The 19987-nt window shown below is 39.8% G+C and overlaps 1 protein-coding gene across 1 annotated transcript in view; it reads left to right on the forward strand.

Moving 5' to 3' along the window:
- The first annotated feature begins 412 nt into the window (after positions 1-412).
- C10H2orf73 (chromosome 10 C2orf73 homolog) overlaps positions 413-19987 on the forward strand; it is a 65255-nt gene continuing 45680 nt past the window's right edge. The window contains exon 1 of the mRNA XM_059275146.1: positions 413-537. Within this exon, the coding sequence (XP_059131129.1) occupies positions 515-537 (23 nt within the window). The 5' untranslated portion in view covers positions 413-514. The remainder of the gene's footprint in view (positions 538-19987) is intronic.

Below are 19987 nucleotides of genomic sequence, written 5' to 3' on the forward strand. Positions count from 1 at the left end.
CTTTGTTCCGTTTTAAAGCTCGCCACAGGTCTGGCGACAGAGATTCGGTCAGAAACCATGGTAAAGTGGCAGCCAAGCTTCCCCACGGGAATTACGACTTGCACAGCGCAGAATGACTTATGGAAGGCAGGTTTCCCAGGCAGCGGGGAAGGCCTGGAAGCCATCCTCGCTCACTCCTCAAGACCATCCTGGTCCCCGTGAGGCTGGCTCTACGTAGCTCTAGGACTGGCTAAGTTCAAACTCATTGTCCAACCTGAGGCCAGAGGTAGGAAATTGCTGGCTCTTTCCCTCCCTCCGGCTTGGGGCCAGCCACGCCCGACTGCGAACGCCCAGCAAAGCTCCCTTACTGCGCCTGCGCTCAGGTCCCAGCCTCCTGCAGCTTTTCCCTGAGGCTTCAGTCGCTTAGCAACACTGGAGTCACAATGGCCGCGCCCTGGAGCCCCTCTTGGAGCAAGGGTTGGTCACTGTTCTCTCCTAACGTTCCTGGCTGCCGCGTGCCAGGCCGGAGGAGGCCATGGACGGAGAGGAGAAGCAGCAGTAAGTGCTAGGGTTCGACTTTCTGTTTCTCCTTCTGAAAACCATTTCCCTTCTTGCAAAATGAGCCCAAGGAGTGGCAGGACACTTCATCCAATAGGTTCCCTCGCTGCTTTCCAAGGGTTGAGTGATTACAGTATTCTTTTTTAAATGCACCGTTTACTGAGCACATACTGTGCCAGGGACTTTATGCGCTGTCTCCTGGTCTAGGATTCTTGAGGCCATCTTGAAACTTGAAATAATCACTCCTTACACCCCACATTTAACACATAGGCAAAATGTGTGGGCTTTAGTTATGAAATTATCCAGACTCTACTGCTGTTTATCACTTCCTCTTGTCCTCACCCAGAGTCAGGTACCTCATAGTACAGAAGTCAGCTTTGGTTTCACTTTGCTTCCCTAATCTCTCTGTAGCCTTCTTAACATGGCCTCTTAAGAAAATGTTTTGCACAGGGCGCTGTGTGCCACCTTCCTAAGTACTGCCTCCTCTTTGCTTGCTGCACCTACTACCTTCCTCTGGCAGGACTGCTCCTGCATGCAGCTCATTTGCAAGTTATCTCTAGTGATCCTCAGAGTGACACCAGGACAAGCATCAGTATCACCTAAGAATGTGTGGAAATGAAAACTCTCTGAGTCTCCTCACACCAAACACACTGAATTGGGAACTCTGGGAAGCCAACAATCTGCTGTTTAACAAGGCCTTCAGGTAGTGACCTGCACCTTGGAGGCAGTATAGCCAGTAGAGGTGATGTGCTGCCAAGTATACCTGTTTCCAAAGCGGTATTTTTGTTGTTAGAATAGTGGCTCTTATTGTGGACCAGCTAGAGAACTAGTTGAAATAAGTCCCTAGGAACAAGCCTCCGGATTACTAGGGTGAATTACACCTACAGATTCGTATGTTTAACAAGGTTACCACTGATGCCAGGGCTGTTCACTTTGGAGACCATGCTTTATGTCCTAAGGATGGATACATTTCTGATACAGAGCTCCGACAGTTACAGTTGGTTCTGCTGGAATGCTCTTTCCTTAATTATCCACTCAGTTGTGCCCCTTTCTCTTTCAATTACCACCTGCATAATACAGCCCCCACCCTTCCTAAATATGCACTCTCTCCTCCCACATACGAGCATGCCTTTTCTTCCTGGGTATTGTCTTTACCATGTAATCTAGCAGATTATATAAGTATGCCCCTGTTTTATTTCTCATCTGCTTTCACCAGAATGTAAGCCCTGTGAAAACAGGAATTTCATCTGTTTTGTTCCTGTTATATCCATGGTGCCTCACACAGCACTGGACATGTAAATACCTGCTGAATGATTTAGCATTATTCTTCCTCTCAAATCCTTACAATAGCTATTGTTCTTTCATATAAATAAAGGAATGGAACCTTAGATATTAAATGGCAGAGTTGGGATTCCAATCCAAGCCTTACTGCTTCAGAGCCTATTAGGGTTTTTGGTTTTTTGGTTTGGTTTGGTTTGGTTTTTCTCTATTGTTTGCATTGCTGGTATAGAACCCAGGGTCTCAGGCACATTAGTGTTTTATTTGTATTTTCCTTGTACAAAGATGTTACTACAGAATCATGTATTTCACATTTGTTATCTCTAGCCATTCATACCATGCAATGCAGAACTCAGTAAATGCATACACATGTAAGCCAACATCCATAGTTCTTTCCTTCAAGGATATAATTCTAGAACAACTCTGTTGATGGGTTATGACGATGAGAAATAGATGGAGAAAATTGATGTCAAGGAGTTCACAGTGATAAATTCATTAACTGCAAAGTCATAAATTTTAAATAAATATGCATCTCTAAGAATGTACTAGAAACATCTTAGAAGTCATTTATACTTTTCAAGTAATCAGTTTTTTTAAATCCTTTGCAGAAAGACATTTTTGTTACAAAGCAAGAACTAAAATCACAAAGAATCTGAATGGTGTTTTTATGTGGATAGTGGAGTGAGGGCTAAAGGTGTACAGCTCAAACAAAGCCAGCGTGGAAAACAATACTAGTGCAAATGCCTGAAATATGTAAACAGTGCAAAATAAATCTCAACTGGGCACTCACCTGGGTGTCAGGCAAACAGTGATCAATGAAATAACCTCGCCTGCATGGAACTTACTGATTCATACAGATATTTCTGGTGCTTACTCAAAACAAAGAACTAGATGCATGCAATTTGAGTTATAGTAAGTACCCTGAAGAGATTGTACAAGCCTAGAGAATCATGAAGAGGGAAATCTAGGAAGTGTCTGGGAAAGTGACTTTTCAGCTGCTCAGGAAGCAAGGAAAGAGCACTAGTGTTGGATAAGGAAGAGAATGAGTAGGTGCCCTGAGGAGAAGAGACAACTGAAAACAAGAGACAAAGACACTTGGATGAGATTGAGATTAGGCCACCAGATTCTATTGTAAATGCAATGGAAATCCATTTGAGGCTTTTAATTGAAAAAATGATACAATAGAAAGAATGGGCTGGCTTTGATTTGAAATAAGGTAGAGTTGTATATAAAGCAAAGCATAACTACCCATTGTTCACTATAAATCTGGAATCTTTGCTGTTGTTGTTCATTTATCCTGAGTTCCCCTCTCTCCCCAGAAATCACACTTATTTGCTCCTGCCTAGCTATTGGCCATTCAGCTTTTTATTAAAGCAATCAGAAAGCATCTTGGCAAAGACACATCTTCACAGTGTGCAAAAAGATTATCCCACAACATTTTCCCCTTTTGTCTAAATAAAAAGGAAAGACTTTAACACAGTAAAATTATATACAATTTGAACAATGACCAAGTAAGAATTACATTCACAATGTCTAGTCCATTTGTATTTGGCAAATTCAGAGAAAATACTCTATCCTATCTTGGTGAGTCCAAAGTTGTGAACCATTTCCTGTCATAACTTGTATTACCAACCTAAAAATCTCTTTTTAGACATTAAAACATTTTTTTAGGTAAACAACTTTTATGTCTCTCAAACTTTGTAAACTTTATATCTCTTTTGTAAGTTTTCTTAATTTGATAACAAAGAAGATGCTATAACTATCTAGTTTTCAACCCTCATCAGAGACTCAAGGAGGATAAAACATTACCTGAGTAAACAGAAAGTACAGAGCAAACAAATTCCAGAACAGTAGAAATGACAGAGATATCTGGCTGCCTGGACAGTCAACCAAGGTTCCTCTGCAATGATGGGCCATCTATCTTTGGCCTACAGGCCTAGAATATCTGACAGACTTTTCTATGAAGCAGGAATTTTGAAGGACTGTCCATTCCTTTGCTTGGAAAAATTTGGCAGTCACTTTCTTTTATGTCCTGCTTATCCAGTTTGGACAGCATACTGTCAGCAGTCGAGGGAAGGGCAGTTTCTTGCCCTGTGGCTAACTTTTGCCACAAAGAAAGTAAACTCCGTGTGGAGTTTCTTTGATGCCCATTATCTTCTCTGAAGTAGATTGGTGCTGCTACAAGCAGACATGTCTCATTGCCATTAAAAAAAAAAAAAACAACCTTATATTATTAAAACATCTTAAATGCCATATTCTGTAGATCTCTGAAGTGTTTGAAGACCACCTGTATATCTAAAAATATATGTTTGACCTCGAAGACAACAAACCTAACAAGTTTGGTTATAATAGGTGACTAACTACTTATCTACATTTTTTTAATTATCCTGAATAGTTTTTAATAATAACTTTCAAGGACTAGAAATTTAAATTATATTGTTAAATGAGATGCATAGGTAAAATACCTTAAACAAGAGTAGAAACATGTGTACAGTATATTCTAATAAAAATAACCTCAAATTTGTATCAATATACAAAAAACCATACCAATGTAATATTTAAGACGAGTAATTACTTTTTTGGTTTAAAAGTAGATTTAGTAATCTACTCTTTTTATCCTATCACTTCTGTATCCCCCTTTTTTCTTTTCAAAAATGAGATCCCTTAATATAATCTCCTTTGTTCAGCTTTTTTTTTCTGACCATTACCAATAACAATTTGTAACCAACCCCCTAAACAATGACAAATATCCATAACCCATTGAATGACCAAAAACCATCCACCCTACCTCTTGGGAATGTGGGCATCATGTTCTTAAAATTACTTCCTGTTGTCTAGGGGGCAGTGGCATCTCTAGGGGATCCTGAGAAAATTGAAATAATGGTCAAGTCTTGGAAGAGCTAGCTATATCATTTGTTGTCCAATCTCTATGTAATGAGAAAGTACAGGGCTTGTCTCAAGTCATGGCTAAAGTAGTTTGTGAGGCTGAACCATCTCAGCCAGCCACCTTGAAATTGTCCTGAGCAGTTTGCAGTCCAAAGCTCATCTTTGGGTGGTGTTTGTCAGCTTAATGATGTTATCCCAATCCAAGTGGAATTGTTGGTGTGGGGCCCCATCCTCCTTTTGGAGACTTCAAAGGTTGCTATTAGGAATGAGCATGGTTCACTGCAGAAAACTCAAACATTTTAAATGTCACATGCAGCAGATCTTGAAGGTTAAAGGACCACAATTTGTTAAGTACATCCAGAGTACAAAAACTTAATTCCTAGTTATCTGATAGAGACTCAAACCCAAAATTATCTACAGAAAACTAGATTAAGCCTTTTTCTAAAATTAGTACTCTATATGGCCATTAACATCATGACAGAAAGTTTAATATATATATATATATATATATATATATATATTTATATATTATAAATTTTGAGATATTTATATCTTTAAAAAAGTGTTAAAGAGTCAAAATAAAACCAAAGAATTATGAGATTAGTGGCAATAGAATAGTCCCTTAATTTTGGTTTTTCTTCTGTCCCATATCAATTAGCTCTTCTGACCTGATACAGAGATTTTGGATTATCCTTTTAACAAGCATGTTTGGGTTTAGAGAAGGAGAGAGCCATGCTGCAATTCCAAAGTCAGCTTTAATTTTTAATGAAACTGGGACTACAATTTGCTTTATATGTCTGTAAGAACAGTAGAAACAAACATTTGGAAAGATTTATGAAATTTTATCCTGTTGGAAATGTGATATACCAATAGGCTAATTTACTCTTTTTCTTGGGAAATTTTCTCTGGATGATTCATCCCTTTGCTTTAGATATCTCATTTTTCCAGTGGTCTTCAGATTCCTTAGCCTTCATTCTCCAGGAAAGATAAAAACAAAATCCTGCCCCAACCCTAACTTGGTGGAGTTTCCTTTTTGGCAAGTTCTATCTGATCAAATGAAAGGCATTTGTTAGTCTTAAAAGTTTGATTAGAATGAATGGTCCTACTGCTTGATGAACTATCAACTCTTCTAATCAAGAGCTCTCTCTTGGTCAAACCTAATATTTATCAATTTTAATGGTATTTGTAGTTTTTCTTCTCCTGTGGAAACAAAAGCAAAACCTCTTCCCCAATGTAACACATATCCTGGTTTCTATTCTGAGGTCAACACATCTTTAAAATATACAGACTGGCCGGGCGGTGGTGGTTCACGCCTTTAATCCCAGCACTCGGGAGGCAGAGCCAGGCGGATCTCTGTGAGTTTGAGGCCAGCCTGGGCTACCAAGTGAGTTCCAGGAAAAGGCTCAAAGCTCCACAGAGAAACCCTGTCTCAAAAAAACCAAAAAATAAATAAATAAATAAATAAAATATACAGACTGATTTAATTCAGTAGTTTTTTCCTATTATCCAATGTCTCTCCACAGCTGTCATTTAGAAAACTTAAAGTTAATAAGGCATCATGTAATCTATCTCTGAGGGTCTTTATTACCCCTTTCTATTTATTAAGCATATCTTTTAAAGTATAATTAGATCCTTCTATAACTGCTTTCCCTGTAGGATTGTATGGTATACTTGTAATATGCTTTATGTTATAATATGCAAAAAATGGTTTCATTTTACTAGAGGCATATGCTGGAACATTGTCAGTCTTATTTGTACAGATATCCCCATAATGGCCACAACTTATAATAAATGTGTAATTATAGAATCACCCTTTGCAGAATTCAAAGCAGTTGCCCATTGAAATCCTGAATAAGTATCTATGCCCATTTAAATCCTGAATAAGTATCTATAATATTGTCAGTAAACTGATTGCAAAAGGTGAGTTTTGCAACTCTGTGGATTTGGTGTCCTGGATTTTGACACCAAAAATGTAGGTAAATTGGTTGCAAAAGGTGAGTTTTGCAACTCTGTGGGTTTGGTGTCCTGACTGTCTGGGGAGTTAGGCAACACCTTGAGCTGCTTAGGACAGCTCTGATGGCTGAACTGCAAGGAGACAGTTCAGCACTGAAGGGTGAGGTATCCTGGACACTTCAAGCTGCTCAGAACAACAGCTCTGCCCTGAAGGTGTCCTGGACACCTGGAGCTGTGTAGCACAGCTCTGATGGCTGGAACTGCAAAGAAGCAGCCCAACCCTGGAAGGGAAATTTTTCTGACTTTTTGGGAGAGTCAGGCCTGGAACTGCTTCAGCAGGGAAGGGTATCCTGACTATTTGGGAAAGTCAAGGTACACCTGGTATGATGGGGGATGGTCTCCCTGCAGGATATAGCAATCCTGCTCCTTTCCTGGAGAGCTTCTACAGCTGACCTTTGCTCAGCCCCACTTAAGGGGGCTTCCTAGCAGAGCTCTGCTTTTCCCACCTAAGATGTTGCTTCTTTTGCTTCACTCTGTGAAGGGGAAACCCCTGCAGAAATATAGCAATCTCCTCCAGCTCTGGAGAAAAGTGTTACTTATTAGCTCTCTTTATATTGCTCTATCCACTGATGGATGTCTCATCAAGGATCTTCTCCATGCCAGTGAATGAAGATCTTCACACCCAAAAAACTCTTTTATTTGGGAAGGAGGAGTCCAGGAGAGCAGCTGCCTCTACCAGGGTGGAGAGAAAAGCCTTTTTTTTTCTAACTGACTAGGCAGGGCAGTTTTCAAAGGAAGTCTAGGGGGTGCAGTCAACCCCAGGCCCAGGGTTCTACTATCCTGCTCTGTGATTGGTTGGTTTCACAAGTCAGTTGGCCAGTGGCAGGGATGTCTCTGATCTGACTGAGCCAAACTGTGTTTCTTTCTGCCCTGATCTGAGCCATTTTTCCCTAGTTCTGGTCTCCAGGGTCGTGGTAAGTTTCTTTAGCCAGCTCCTTTTCCCTACAGATATGGCATACATATTTTAATTTTCCAAATGCTGCAAAATGAAACACATCCAACTTCCAAATTTCTCTAAGTACCCTTTGGGTTACTTCATGCAGGTAGTGGAGTTTGGTTATACAAAAAACAAGTAAGACATTTCCTTATAATTTCCTTGGCTTGTTGCCGAGTGATGGAGACATCTTTTTTCAAACCTTTGCTATTAGCATGGTATTTTTTATGAAATTCTGAAGCTTTTAGCACATTTCCTACCAATAGTTGATCAGTTTCATCATTACCTTGTGCTGGAGAGCCTGGTAGACTCATAGGGGACCTAATATGTCTTATATACAAGGGATGATTTCTTTTTTTGATTATTTCTTTTAATTGAATAAATAACAAAATTCTGAATCATCTGGAATAAGTTCAGCAGTTTCAATATGTAAAACAACTCTTTCTGCATATTGAGAGTCATCTAGTAATACTATGAAAATAGCATATAATTCTAACATTTGAACAGAATCATAAGGGCTTTGAACCACTTTACTTATATTTCATGACTTATAACCTGCCTTTTTTTGGGCATCAGTGTAGAATGTAGGGAGTTCAGAAATTGGTGTTCCCTTTACAATGTGAGGAAGGATCCAATTAGTTCTCTTTATAAACTGCAGTCTCTTGATTTTAGGATATTTGTTGCTACTTCTCCCAAAAAATTTCTGCAAGCTCTTTATCAATGTTCATTTTCTGTCCATAATGAGGAAATTTCAGCATTAGTAAAAGCTACTACAATTTCTGCTGGGTCTATTCCTGCTAATTGATGAAGTCTTCATTTTCCTTGCAGAATCAACTCAGAAAACTTTTCTACATAGGTCTTTAATTTTTTTCCTCTGTTTGTGTGGTAAAAAATATCCAGTCTAAGATATTGTCTTCTCTCTGCATAAGAATTCCAGTAGGAGAATGCATAGAAGGTAAAATAACCAGAATACAATCAAGCTGTAGACCCAAATGATCCATATGTTCATTCTGTAGTTTCTTTTCTACCAAACCCAGTTCTCTTTCAGCCTCAGCTGATAGTTTTCTTGGATTATTTAAGTCCTTATCACCTTGTAAAGTTTGAAACAAATTACATAGTTCTTGAATTGTCAATCCAATTGTGGGCCATAGCCAGTTAATATCTCCCAGCAATTTGAAAATCATTAAGAGTTCATAATTGATCTCTCCTGGTTTGTACTTTGTGTGACTGAAGTTTTTGTAAACCTATTTTATATCCCAGGTAATTAATAGAATCTCCTCTTTGTATATTTTCAGGAGCCATTTGTAATCCCAAACAAGGCAAAATTTCCTTTGCTTCTTCAAACATTTTCTCTAAGGTATCTGCATCTGAATCAGCTAGTAAGCTATCATCCATATAATGGTAAACTATAGATTGAGGAAACTGACTACAAAGTATTACCAATGGCTGTTGTACAAAATATTGACACAAAGCAAGGCTATTTAACATTCCTTGTGGAAGAATTTTCCACTGGTATCTTTTAACAGGCTGGGAATTATAAGTAGGCCCTGTGAAGGCAAATTTTTCTCTATGCTGTTCTTGCAAAGGTATAGCAAAAAAGCAATCTTTTAAATCAATCACTATAATAGACCATCCTTTAGGTAATAAAGAAGGCAGGGGAATTCCAGGCTTTAAAGAGCCCATTGGCTCAATCACCTTATTAGGAGCTCTTATATCTGTTACCATTCTCTACTTTCCAGATTTCTTTTTTATTGCAAATACAGGAGAATTCCAAGGACTGGTCGATTCTTCAATATGTTGAGCATATAGCTACTCCTGTACCAATTGTTTTAAGGCCAGTAATTTTTTTGATGTCAAAGGCCATTGTTCCACCCAGACAAATTTGTCCATTGACCATTTTAAAGGAGGGCTGTCGGTACCTTTGAAAGATCAGCAGCTGTTGTGACCTGTTTATATACAACCTGAATGGTTAGTGACTGTTATTTTAATACCTTTTAATATTTTTCCCAGAAATATACCTTAGTTTATGGTTTGTTTCTGATATGGGAGGAATGTTAATCTGAGTATTCCATTGCTGTAATAAATTGTGTCCCCATAAATTCATTGCTACATTAGCCACACATGGCTTTAATTTTCCTCTCTGTCCTTGTGGCCCTATGCATTTGACCAATCTTGAGCTTTGTTTTTCCTGATATAAAGTTCCAATCCCTAAAATCTGAACATTTACCTCCTGAAGAGGCCAATTTGGATACCAAGATTTTGGTGCAATTATTGTTACATCTGCCTCTGTGTCTTACCAAACCCTCAATTACAATGTCATTTATTCACATTTTTAACTTCAGTCTTTGATCATTTACAGAAGTTTGCCAAAATATTCACTTTATGGTTTCTCCTGAAATTTTTGTTTTATCTTCTAAAGCTGTTCTGACATCCAAAGCAGTATGGTTTTTAATAACAGGCATTAAGTCTTTTAATTGCTCTGTGGAGGAGTTTTCCCAATGCTCACAGGAAATGACTGAACTAAGTTTGATATAGGGGCCTGTGAGAGGCCCCCTATGGCATTTCCTGATGGCAAAGGGCTACCTTGCTTGTCTCATGTTGATCTACATTTATTAGTCCAGTGTCTGCCTTTGCCACACCTTCTGTATATTACAGAAGGCTGAGGCCTTCTGTTTGGATTTTCTTTAGAAAAAGACATTGTTCCTAGGAATGCCCTGCCTACAATTCCTTTTCAGATGATCTGATTTACCACAATTAAAACATCTAACCCTTTGATTTTTCTTCAAATTTTAAGAAGTCACTCCTCCTATCTAAGTATCATCATAAGCGTAAGATCCAATATCTGTGTGATATTGTGTTCCCCAAAATACTGTGCACCTTAATAAACTTATCTGGGGTCAGAGAACAAAACAGCCACTAGAAAATGATGCCACACACACCTTTAATCCTAGCATTCTGAAAGCAGAGATCCATCCAGATCTCTGTGAGTTCAAAGCCATACTGGAAACAGCCAGGCATGGTGACTCATGCCTTTAATCTCAGGAAGTGATGGCAGGAAGCAAAAAAGTATATAAGGTGTGAGGACCAGGAACTAGCCTGGTTAAGCTTTTAGGCTTTTAGCAGCAGTTCATCTGAGATCCATTTGGATGAGAACTTAAAGGCTTCTAGTCTGAGGAAATAGGATCAGCTGAGGAATTGGCAAGGTGAGGTGGCTGTGGCTTGTTCTGCTTCTCTGATCTTCCAGCATTCACCTCAATACCTGGCTTCAGGTTGTTTTTATTAATAACACCTTTTAAAATTCATGCTACAAATATCAGATGTATTTCTAATCCATTCATCTATGGATGCTGATCTTGCCTTTAAAGGCTTGGTCATCCTTTTATATTCTGAATTGGCATTTTCAAAAGCCAAAGACTCAATAGTTATCTAACTTTTGGATCTGACATCATTCAATTTACAGCAGAAGTCAATCTTTGTAAATAAAATCAGTAAAGGCTGCTTTTAGGCCTTGTATAATTTTAGTAAATGGCTCAGTCCTTTTTCCTGATGCTTCAACTTTATCCCAAGCATTCAAAGCTGCTATACAGCATAGGGATAAGGTGTGATCATCAAATGTAACCTGTCTTTCCACACCATCACAATGGCCCTCACCAAGGATTTGATCTTGGGAAATCTCATAACCTCTAAATCTACCTTGCTATTCTGTGACTTCGTCTCTGCACCAGGTTCTCCACTGTAACTGAGGACAAGCTTCCAATGCTGCTATAACTAGATCTCTCCAGTCTTGTGGAATAATTCTGTTCCAAGTGGCTTCACAAAGGTGATTGCATACCATATGAAACTATTGCTTCCTTAAATCTCTTCAAATCTAACATTTTATAGGATCCCAGTTAACTTCTGAATAGCCTTGGGGATGCCTATCATCTGGTAGTCGTTCTTGAATAGTAACTGAATAAATTAAGATTGGTTTTCTAATAATCTTGGGCTGCTCCTTTTCAGTTTCATAATGCAATGGTGTAGTAACTACTGCTGTAAGCTCCTCTCTCTGTGTGAATATTTTTCTTAGTTCCATTAGTCTATCTTTGTAAGGATTTTATCTTATTAGTCATTTTTTTGTATTTGACACTAATATCAAACAACTATTTTAGGGATAAAACAAGAATTACCAAAATAATAATTGACTATTGGTGAAATTATTAAGGCCACTCCACGTAGTTAAAAGGAGATTTATTTAATGGCGTAACTTACAAGTTAAGGGATAGGTAGGTCGCGGGGTCTGGGGAAGGTGTATTGCAGTCTAGCGGTGTTCTCTGGAGCTCTGTTTGGCCCACCTTCACCATCCAAGGTCCCGGAACCGAGAGAGTGCATTGCCCATCCAGATCTCAGGTCTCCAGGCGCCTCCCTTGGCCCCGCCTTGTAGGCGTGACAGTTGCCGAAGTCTCAATGGGGGTTGGAACTTCCAGATCAAAGCTGGAATGGCTACCCACTACAATTGACATTATGTAAATCCCAACTGAGTTGATTTTCCCTTCATTTACTTGTTTCATTTTCAAACCATACATTATGGAACTATACAGAGAACTAACTCTGTGCATCATAATATTTCCCATTTTTAATGTGGGGGAAAAACTTTTTTTAAATTAATTTCTCCCTTTATGAATTCCCAGTTACCTCATCAGATCTGATGATGATGACAATGAAGTGTGAGTCTGGCTGTCACTGTGTAGCACAGATAGGCAGAGAACACAGACGGTGACAGCCTGGCTGAGGGCAGCTGCAGCTGCTCAAATGTAGCTGTGAGCTGAGAGTATGTGACAATTGCAACAACAATAGAATCCCAAGCAGGTGCTGAGGTGGCTATCCTAGTGTGGCAGCAGCCCAAGGAGGGGGGGGGTCCAAGAAAAGCCTGCAACCCATGGGAGAAGGAGTCAAGGACCTAGCCATCTGAAAAGTGGACATGGGAATGTGTGGAAGAAACATGTGTGGTGGGAGCTACCTGAAGGCAGAGCCAGTCCATCATGGGTGGGTAACTCCAGCATTTGGAGCCCTAACACCTGTGGAGTTTGGGGCCTGTGGAGTTGGAGTGGCAGCTAGAGACTGTTGTAGAGAGGCTACAACAGAAAAATCCCAGATTCGCTCAGAGGGCTTGGAGCAAAGGAAGAAAAGCCAGCCAACTCTGGCAGCTACAAAGCCAGGAGTGAGCATCTAGCTCATGTTTTCACACCTCAAGTCGGATGCCAGGTGATGCATTTATCCAATTATTCTTTATCAATAAAAAATCAGGAGTCAGATATCGGGGTAAGATCCTGAATGATCAGAGAAGTGGAGAAGTCACCAATCACCATCTCCCTCTTCCATTCCTCAATCAAAAGACTTGAGATCTTCTCTCAGCCCTGCCTTAACTGTTTCCTGACTCCGTGCTTCAATCCAAGACCTCTATGGTTAGTTTTGGTCAGCTAGTGGCTAGCTCTACCCTCTGACTCCAAACAAGTTTTATTGTCAGAATATGATCAATATATCACACAACATTAACCAACCCTCCTAAAATATGATAAACATCCATAACCCATCAAATGACTAAAAACCATCCATCCTGCCTCTTGGGAATGTGGGCATCATGTTCTTAAAATACTTCCTGTTGTCTGTGGACAATTACATCGTTAGGGGACCCTGAGAGAATTAAGATAATGGTCAAGCCCTGAGAGAGCTAGCTATATCATTTGTTGTTCAGTCTCTGTGTAATGGGAAAGTGCAGGGCTTATCTGAAGTCCTGGCTGGAGTAGTCTGTGAGGCTGGACTATCTTAGCTAGCTACTTTGAAGTTGTTCTGGATGTAGATTGTTGAGGAAACTGCAAACAGGGGCATTCTGAGAAGCTGTATCATCTGGACTATCTGTCTTCATTGATGTCTGGCTGACTTTATTTTTTCTGAAAATACATATCTGTCCTAACACAATTATGGAATGTGCTGTGTGTATAAATCAGCTAAAGATGATTTTTTTTGTTTTATATTTGAGCAGGCAAAAACCACCTGTCAACTTTATAAGTCTCTTTGGACTTCATAACTAAACTGTCTATGTAGCCAATAAGATTTATCATGTCTCATCTAGTTTCAGAGCTGTTTCCATGTAGAAAGATCAACTTACATGTAGCCTGTCTTGTAGGTTTTTATTTTTCTTCTTTTATGTCTGCAACCAAGATCCTCAGAAGTTCTCCCCCAATCAAATCTAATCTTCATTAATTTTTAAGGAATCTATAGATTTTTGTTTCCTGTGAGAATAAAGGCATACCCTCTCCTGCAACTCAACACATTTCCTGACTTCCATTCTGAAGTAAAGACATCCTTAAAATATATAGTTTTGTTTTGTTTAGCAGTTTTTTTTTCCCACAATCCAATATCTCTCAGTAGCTGTCATTTTTTTGGTCATTAGCATTTAAAAAGTTCAGTCAGCAAAGCACTATACAGGATCTAGACACTGTATATTTTCAATCTTTTCATGGCTTACTTTTTTTATATTACTTTACTCTTTCTTTAAAGACTTTGACTTTTAAACTATTTTTTCTATGACTGCCTGTTCCCCATTTTCTTTTCTTTCTTTAGCATCTAAGCACATTTTTAAACATACTGTACCTGTTTAGAGGGTATTTTTTTTTATGTCTGGATCTGGCTTTTTTGCACCTCTGCAGTGTTTCTCTGACCATATGAGCCAAGTCTTAAAAAGCCATGACAGCTGCCACAAGGCTCTATTTATCTCATGGTGTTAGTGACTGGCTCTGCCCTCTTCAGGTCCTTAGGCAGCAGCAGCAAGAGCAACACCTAACCATCCCAGCTGTGCCTAACTATTCCAGCTCTGGTCACCCTGCAGCAAGTGCTTGAATCTAGTACTGAGTAGTGAGCTGGCTGTTCAAGTGTTCAGCTGCATAGCAGGGCCTCTTAAAGGAGCTGTGCCTCTGTACACAGCAAGTACTGGGTCTGCCTGAGGGACCACAGTCACCAGGAAGCCGAATCTGTCTCCATGTATGTAACTTTTTCCCACTTTCTCGGGCCCTATGTGGATTTATGTGCCCCACATTGGGTGCCAGCTGTAATTGGTCTTTCTCATTGGACTTCCTTTTGGTACCACCAACCCCAAATAATTACATATAGACTTTTTATTAATTATGAAAGCTTGGCTTTTACCTTAGGCTTGTTCCCAACTAGCTCTTATAATTTAAATTAACCTGTATCTATTAATCTGCATTATGCCACATGGTTCTTTACCTCTCTTCAGTACTGTCAGTCTAACTCCCTATGTGTCTTGCTGGCATCTCCTGCCATACCTAGATTCATCCTGAGTTCCTCTCTCTCCCTGAAAGTCTCAACCTATTCTCTCCTGCCTAGCTATTGGCCTTTCAGCTCTTTATTAAACTAATCAGAAGGCACCTTAGCAAAGACACATCTTCACAGTGTACAAAAAGATTATCCCACAACAATAATGTTTTTATTCTTTTGAAAATTCTATACAATATATTTTGATCATGATCCCCCTCCCTCAATTCCTGCTATACCCACCCTTACCTTCCTATCTACCCAACTTCATATTCACTCTATTTCTTTTTCTTCTCTTTTTTCTTTTTTAAAAATATTTATTCATTTATTATGTATATAGTGTTCTGCCTGCACTCCAGAAGAGGACACCAGATCTCATTACAGATGGTTGTGAGCCACCATGTCATTGCTGGGAATTGAACTCAGCACCTCTGGAAGAGCAGCCAGTGCTCTTAACCTCTGAGCCATCTCTCTAGCCCTTTTTCTTCTCTTTTTTAACCTATTGAATCCCATTCCTGTTACCCAAATACTCTTGAATGTGGGGTCTGCCCTGAAGCCTAGTCATCTTACCAGAATCACACCATTAAAATCAAACTAAACTAAAATCCTGACTGTTCAATCCTAGCTGCTATCATATACCAAAGCTCCTTAGGTAGAGGTTAGATTTTGTGCCCATATACCCTTGTCCATGCTGGCATTTGCCTGGATTGAGTTTCCACTGGTCTTATGTATGCTGTCACAATCACTGTGAGTTCATATGTGCAACTCTCCTGTTATGGCTAGGAAATACTGTTTGCTTGTAGTCATCCAACATTTCTGGCTGTTAATAATCTTTCAACTCCCTGTGAAAATTTTTGAGCCTTGAATGGAAGGGTCTGGTATAGATGCCAATTTAGTGTTAAGTATTTTGAAGTTTCTTATTCTCTGTACATTGACCAATTGTGAGTCTTTGTTTTAATTGCCAATTATTGCAGGAAATAGCTTCTCTGATAAGAGATGCCCAGATCTACAGGTATAGCAACTAATTAGAAATCATTTTAAATTATGTCCATTTAGCAGAATAATAGATTCTACCAGATTTATTTAGTCACATGTTATTGACTCCATTAAAGGTACCAGGTATGGGTTCTATGTCTTAGAGTGGACATTAAATCCAGTCAGAAAGTGGTCAGTTACTCCTTGTATTAGTTACTTTTCTATTGTTATGACAAAACTCTAAGGCAATTTATACAAGAAAGCATTTAATCAGGCTTACAGTTTCAGAGTGTTGGAGTCATTGATGGCAGAGCAAAGGTAGGGCAGCAGGAACAGCTTCGAGTTCACATGTTGCCCCACAAGTAGAAGGCAGAACAAAAGCACACTGGGAATGGAACAGGTCTTTCAAAACCTCTGAGCCTGCCCCCAATAACATACCTTCTCTAACAACACTACACCTTCTAATCCTTTCTAAACAGTTCCAACCAACTGGAGCCTATTGGAGCCATTTGCATTCCGACTACCACACTCCTATATTTATGCCCTTGAGCCTGTAGGTATACCTTGACAAGACAGTCATTATTATAGCTCACAGAATTAGGAGTGGAGTAATATTGATAGTTACTTTTCTCCTCTAGTTTCATACATAGCACCTTCCTGCACTATAAAAGCTAGCCAGTAGGGATAAAGCTTCCAAGTCAACATGAACTTAATTCTTCCATTTTGTGACTCAAGTATGTGGTGTCTTGAGCAATATGATCTTATCATCAAGCTCTGGTGGGTAAAAAGAGCCATGGCAATAACCTGTAATGTTTGGGGGTCTGTAGCTTAAGTTTTCCTGCCTGGCCCACAGTCAGGGCAAATCTCTTTCACCTGCCAGTCCCACAGCCTCTCAGACCCAACCAAGTAAACACAGAGACTTATGTTGCTTTCAAACTGTATGGCCGTGGCAGGCTTCTTGCTAACTGTTCCTATAGCTTAAATTAATCCATTTCCATTCATCTATACCTTGCCACATGGTTCGTGGCTTACCGGCATCTTCACAAGCTGTTTCTCATCATGGCGGCTGGCAGTGTCTCTCTCACTCAGCCTTCCACTTCCCAGCTTTATTCTCCTCCTTGCCCCGCCTATACTTCCTGCCTAGCCAACGGCCAATCAGTGTTTTATTGATTAATCAGCAACACATTTGTCATACATCCCACAGCACTTCCCCCTTTTTTTTTTCAAAAAGAAAGGTTTTAACCTTAAAGTAAAATTACATATAATTTGGGAATTTGGGCGTAGCTTCTCTTACTACTTCCTGCTGGAGGGGGGCGCTGTATCTTATGGGGAAACAAAGAAAATTTTAGAATTATAGAATAGTCCATGAGGCTGTATCGTCTGAGCCAGACGCCTTCAAACCATTCTGGATGTTGGATCATCTGGGCCATGGTGTCATCGGAGACCTTCAGGGGGTCTTGGCTGGTCAAACCTGATGTATCTTAATCTTGAACAAATCCATAGCCTCTGGCTTTCTGTGGGAACAAAAGCAGAGTCTCCTTTCCAAAGTAACATATCCTTATATCCAAATTTTGAAGTCAAGGTATCTCTAAAATATACATTTTGCCATAACTCAACAGCTTTTACAATCAAATGTTTTTCTGCAGTTAAAAATCCCAAAGACAACACAATCCAGATTCTCTGTGTAATATCCATTTTTACGTGGCTTATTTTTTATACTACCTTTACTGTCTCTTTAATGACTTTATTTTTTAAAACTATGTATTTGTTTCTATAACTCTATATATCACCTTTTTCTCTCTCTTTCAAGCCTACGTATCTTTTACACACATTGTAAACTATTACATCTGAATCTGTCTTATTGTGAATCTATTGCCTTAAATTGCAGCAGCTGTGGCTGCTGGCTCCGCCCACCTCAGCTTCCCAACATGGCTACATTTACCACCAGCTCTGGGAGCTATCGTGGGTCTATGCTTTTATCCAAGCAGCGTGTAGTCCAGAAACCTTTTTTTTTTTTTTGTGCAAGCAAAGTCTAAATCCACCATGCAGCTTAATCTGCCACTTGCAGAGGCCTCATTCCCGCCATACGGCAGGTCGAGCACACACTCTAGGAACCTGTCAGTAGCTCAAACCAGCAGCTGCCGCTCATTTGAGAGAGACAATTAGGAACTGTTTTTAGCTCCGTTTTAGAATCTTTTTTCTCAGTTTTTAGGTGGAAACTCTTGCCACCACGTTGGACGCCATTTGTAGCTTAAGTTTTCCTGCCTGGCCCACAGTCAGGGCAAATCTCTTTCACCTGCCAGTCCCACAGCCTCTCAGACCCAACCAAGTAAACACAGAGACTTATGTTGCTTTCAAACTGTATGGCCATGGCAGGCTTCTTGCTAACTGTTCCTATAGCTTAAATTAATCCATTTCCATTCATCTATACCTTGCCACATGGCTCGTGGCTTACCGGCATCTTCACAAGCTGTTTCTCATCATGGCGGCTGGCAGTGTCTCTCTCACTCAGCCTTCCACTTCCCAGCTTTATTCTCCTCCTTGCCCCGCCTATACTTCCTGCCTAGCCAACGGCCAATCAGTGTTTTATTGATTAATCAGCAACACATTTGCCATACATCCCACAGCAGGGGTCTATGCAATCCCACTGGCCAAAAACATAAATAAAGAAGAGATAATCCATTACTGGTACTGGGATTTTCTTTGCTAGCATGTGGTATTGGGTTATTGCTTTACCATGGACACTCTGGGTAGTGTACTGGTTTGTTTTGACAACTTGACACCAACAGATTCACAAAGGAAGAGGATACCTTAACTGAGGAACTGCCTCCATCAATGTAGGCATTTCTATTGTGCATTTTCTTGATTAATGGTTGATGTAGGAGGGCTCAGCTCACTGTGGGTGGAGCAGCTGGTCCTTGTTGTATAAGAAAACAGACTGAGCAAGCCATGGAAAGCAAGCCAGTAAACAGTTCCTCCATAGTCTCTGCTCACTTCCTGCCTCCAGGTTCCAGCTTGAGCTACTATTTGGCCTCTTCCAATGATAGACTGTGATGTGTAAGCTAAAATAAACCCTTTCCTCCCCAAGTTGGTTTTGTCAAAATGTCCTATTACAGCAATAGAAAAGCAAACTAATATAAGTAAGTAGGTGATAATATGACCTTTTCTAAAAGGCCTTTAGCCTTAGTGATCTCTCCTCATAATCCCACCTCTACTCTACCCTCCCATCACCCACCCCATTTAATCCTTCCTGTTTTACTATTCTCCTTTCTCCCCTTATTTCACTGTATTCTGTCTTCCCCCTGCTCCCAAAGAAACATTTCTCCCTGCCCTGTGGACCCCTTACTGGTTTCTTGTAGGTGGAGAGTTTTCTCTCCTGGTCCTGCCAAGCCCCAGCAGTCTGACAGCTCACTTATAAAATAAACACACAGACACTTATATTATTTAAACTGCCTGGCCATTAGCTCAGGCCTATCATTGTCTAGCTCTTACTCTTATATTCAGCCCATTTCTATTAATCTATACTTTGCCATGTGGCTCATGGCTTACTGGTACCTTACATCTTCCTTGTACTGGCGGCTGCAGTCTCCCCCTTTGCCTTCCTGTTCCCTCAATTCTCCTCTCTCTTAGTCCCGCCTATACTTCCTGCCTGGCTACTGGCCAATCAGTGTTTTATTTATACAGAGCAATATCCACAGCAGTTTCTTAACCTCGAAGAATATTCCAAACAAAACATACATATCTAAAGATTCAAAGTCAACATCCACATATGAGAGACAATATGCCATGCTTCTCTTTCTGAGTCTGAGTTACCCAACTCAGAATGATTGTTTCTAATTATATATATTTACTTGCAAATTTTATTTCTTCTTAACAGCTGAATGATATTCCACTGTGTAAATTTTCAATTATCCATTTATCAGTTGATGGATATCTAAGCTATTTCCATTTCCTGGCTATTATGAATAGAGCAGCACTAAACATGAGTTAGCAGGTCACTCTGTATGATATTAGCAGGGTACTTTGTATGATATATGCCCAAGAGTGGTAGAGCTA

This window comes from Peromyscus eremicus, chromosome 10 (assembly GCF_949786415.1).
Source record: "Peromyscus eremicus chromosome 10, PerEre_H2_v1, whole genome shotgun sequence".
NCBI classification, from domain to species: Eukaryota; Metazoa; Chordata; class Mammalia; order Rodentia; family Cricetidae; genus Peromyscus; species Peromyscus eremicus.